At 42.2% G+C, this 3,385-nt stretch overlaps 1 protein-coding gene across 1 annotated transcript in view; it reads left to right on the top strand.

Moving 5' to 3' along the window:
• nsun2 (NOP2/Sun RNA methyltransferase 2) overlaps window positions 1-2,973 on the top strand; it is an 11,117-nt gene extending 8,144 nt beyond the window's left edge. Inside the window, exons 16-19 of the mRNA XM_056398808.1 lie at window positions 280-360; window positions 981-1,119; window positions 2,088-2,127; window positions 2,239-2,973. Of these exons, the coding sequence (XP_056254783.1) occupies window positions 280-360; window positions 981-1,119; window positions 2,088-2,127; window positions 2,239-2,566 (588 nt within the window). The 3' untranslated portion in view covers window positions 2,567-2,973. The remainder of the gene's footprint in view (window positions 1-279; window positions 361-980; window positions 1,120-2,087; window positions 2,128-2,238) is intronic.
• Window positions 2,974-3,385: the final 412 nt, after the last annotated feature.

The raw sequence follows: 3,385 nt of genomic DNA, 5'->3' as shown, positions 1-3,385 counted from the left end.
TACCCACAGTTTTGTAATATCTTGCACAGTAAACGCCTGGAGCAGGAAAGTTTGCTAAACATCAGTATTATAAAAACATTACCAGTAATATTACCACAGCACAAGCAACATAATTAATCCTTTATTTTGATTTAAATTAGTTAAATTGCCACCTTTGATTATATTCTTAGCAGAGACATTAATTAGTTTGCTTTAAGTGAGGGGAATCTGGCATCATTGTGTTGTTTTTTGTACAGAGCCATATGTCAGCCTGTGGGTTTTATTTTTTCTATTTCTCAGGTCATTAACACAGGGGTGAAGGTGTGGTCTCGCAACAGTGATGGAGAGGAGTTTGGCTGTGCTTTCAGACTGGCTCAGGAGGTAACGCAAACACACCCACACACACACCCACACACACTCACACACACTCAAACACACACCACATTTATCGCCACAGCACCCTGGACATGAGGCGGTAGGTTTCAGCCAATCACAGTTCATCCTCACACGTTAAATCATCTTCAGTGGATTAAAAATAATTTTCCGTAAATCCACTCGGTCTTTATTAATTGAAATCTGTTTTATTGTGAAATTGTAACATTTTCTTTGAATCTTCACACCTTAGCTGCACATTTTCACACCATGTAATCCTCTTTTTATATGCAAATGAACCCAATAGTGTGAAGTGATGCATGGTAAAATACAGAGCTTATATTTCCAGGACTTCAGAAACCTACTTATCCTTTCATTTTTAGAACAAATCTCATTGTATAAGCAGCTTCTTCTGCGTCTGCTCAAACATGCAGTAGGTTCATCTTGCTGTCAATTCTGTATCCGCCATCAAAGAGATGCAGACAGCTGAATAACAAGGGAGCCAGATGGTGGAGTTCACACTCAAATAAACTGATAATTAATTCATTTTATATGCAGAGAGTGACTGTAAAGAATTTGAGTTAATTGTATTGGTGTGCAGGTTGTAAAGCACCTCTCTGTCCTGCCAGGGTATCTACACTCTTCAGCCGTACATTCGCTCCAGGATCATCAGGGTGAGCGTGGAGGACATCAAAGTGCTGCTGACCCAGGAGAACCCCTTCCTCAGCAAACTGGAGGAGGACGCTCACGCTCAGGCCAAGAAACTGGGTACGTGCTGCACCTAGGGTTGTGCCCATGGACGATGAACACGGCAATAGCTTAAGCCTTTGTCAACGTCAAGACAATACTTGACTTGCTTTCCTATTCATGTGTTAACTTATTATTACATAAATTAATATTAAATTTAAGTTTCCCGGCATAGTTTCATGTATGTAACCACAAATAACCGATGCTTGCAACACGAGACAGAGCGAGAGAGCGAGAGAGAGAGAGAGAGCGAGAGCGAGAGCGAGAGAGAGCGAGAGAGAGCGAGAGAGAGAGAGAGAGAGAGAGAGAGAGAGAGAGAGAGAGAGAGAGAGAGAGAGAGAGAGAGAGAGAGAGAGAGAGAGAGAGAGAGAGAGATCTACGTGGCTCCCACTGCTGATTTTGAGTGATTGCTGGGTGTATTATATTAAAAAAATGTATGTTTTATTTGTGATAAGAATTACGTTTTAACACAGCGATAAAATGTATTTGTGAGATCATATCGATCATATGGGCTTTTGGTAATGTCACAGGGCGACAATAGGACAATCTGACTGTGAATAAGATGGTGCAACTCTTACTGCACCGTTTGTAAGTTTTAATCAAATGCCCACTTTCAGTAAGGTGAAGCTTTATGATTAACATCACCACAGATTTCTTTAGCAAACTGACCGAAAAATAAAATATAGATTTGACTTAATCTGGATTTGGGAAGCAGCACCAGCAGCCCAGAGGTTAGAGTGCTGAATTATTTACTGGAAGGTTCCTGGCTTCCTAAGAAAGCGACGTGAATGATTAATGCTCTGCCTTCCTCAACAACTGCTGTTGAGCTTCCCATGAGCAAGGCACTGATCCCAAAAACCTCAGAGAAGGTGTTGAGCAGTTCCGGTAAATGAAAACTGTAGAAACACTGGCTCATTCTCAGATATTAATGAAAATAACGGTTTGGATTTTGAAACAATCCTGTTACTGATGCATGTTTGTCTCCACAGGAATGGGCAGCATTGTGTTGAAGTACATTCCCAACCCAAAGTAAGTAGTTTTTTTATACGTTGTTTGTATGCATATTTTATCATTACCTTTTAAGGTGGCGACCTGGTTTGTGGCTATTTCTAACACCTGCCGTTTCCCGCTGTTTGTCAGTAACTCAGCGGAGCCTCAGTGTCCCATCCAGCTGTGTGGCTGGAGGGGAAAGACGTCCATCCGTGCCTTCGTCCCCCGCAATGAGAGATTTCATTACCTCCGAATGTTAGGCGTGGAGGTCTTCAGAGACAAACAGGGCCAGGGGCAGAAACGGAGAGATGGAGAAAAGGAAGGAAAGGAAGAGGTGGAGGACGAGGACGAGGTGGAAAAGGTCGCAGAGGAGGAAGGAGCGGCAGAAAATGACAGAGAGCTGGACTTGGAGAACGGCAATGAAAACGGATCATCAGAACCAAAGGCCGACAGCGGCAACCAGGGGACTAGCAGCTGAGAATGTAGAGGAGACAGGAGAGAGAAAGGAGGCTTGACTGAGGACGTATTGTAGCTCTAAGAGCTGCTGACCACGTCCAAGACCACATGACGTGGTAGAGGAGGGTAATACGATTCTACGGGTTTCTCTGTTGATCACACTGCCAGTGCAGAAGGATTCCCTCCCAGAGGTGGACTCCCTTGGGATTTTTCGTTTTTGGATCCCTCCAGGAGTCAGCTTTTTAGTTAAAGGCTTGTCTTATTTTATAGAGCTGTTTTTCATGTTTTAACAAATTTATTCCACTGATAAAGTGGCATCATTTTTTTTTCAGTTGCTCATGTTTGAGAGGTTTATATTAACTACCATCTCATTTTTTACACCTGTAATTCAGCAGAAGTACAGAGTTGATTAAAAGCGTGAAACGTTAACTGTGTCACAGGTCAAATTATTTGGCTTAAAGCTCATTCTGGGCCTGTTGAAGTGTAAAGATTGTTTCATCGGGGGTTGATTAGTTTGTGCAAACTACAGAAATAATAGAACACAGCTTTGAAGAATTAAATTACACCTACAGCCGTAGTTCCCATAGTGGTGTCTCAAGGACAAACCAAGGGTGCTGCAAGATTTATTTCCCTTTTCTGCTCCAGGTTTCAACACATTAAAAACCAATGTGACATTTACATTTATTACATGTAAGGATGTTCCCTGTGAAATATGCTGGTATGACCTAAAACTGGTGCCGACAGCTCACAGTCCCATAGTAATGGAACATTCAGCAGTCAGGAACAACAATTGTCAGATGCAGTTATGATACCGAATTAGCTCATGAGACACAACATGCCT

This window comes from Seriola aureovittata, chromosome 16 (assembly GCF_021018895.1).
Source record: "Seriola aureovittata isolate HTS-2021-v1 ecotype China chromosome 16, ASM2101889v1, whole genome shotgun sequence".
NCBI lineage: Eukaryota > Metazoa > Chordata > Actinopteri > Carangiformes > Carangidae > Seriola > Seriola aureovittata.
This window is presented reverse-complemented; position numbering and strand designations above follow the sequence as displayed.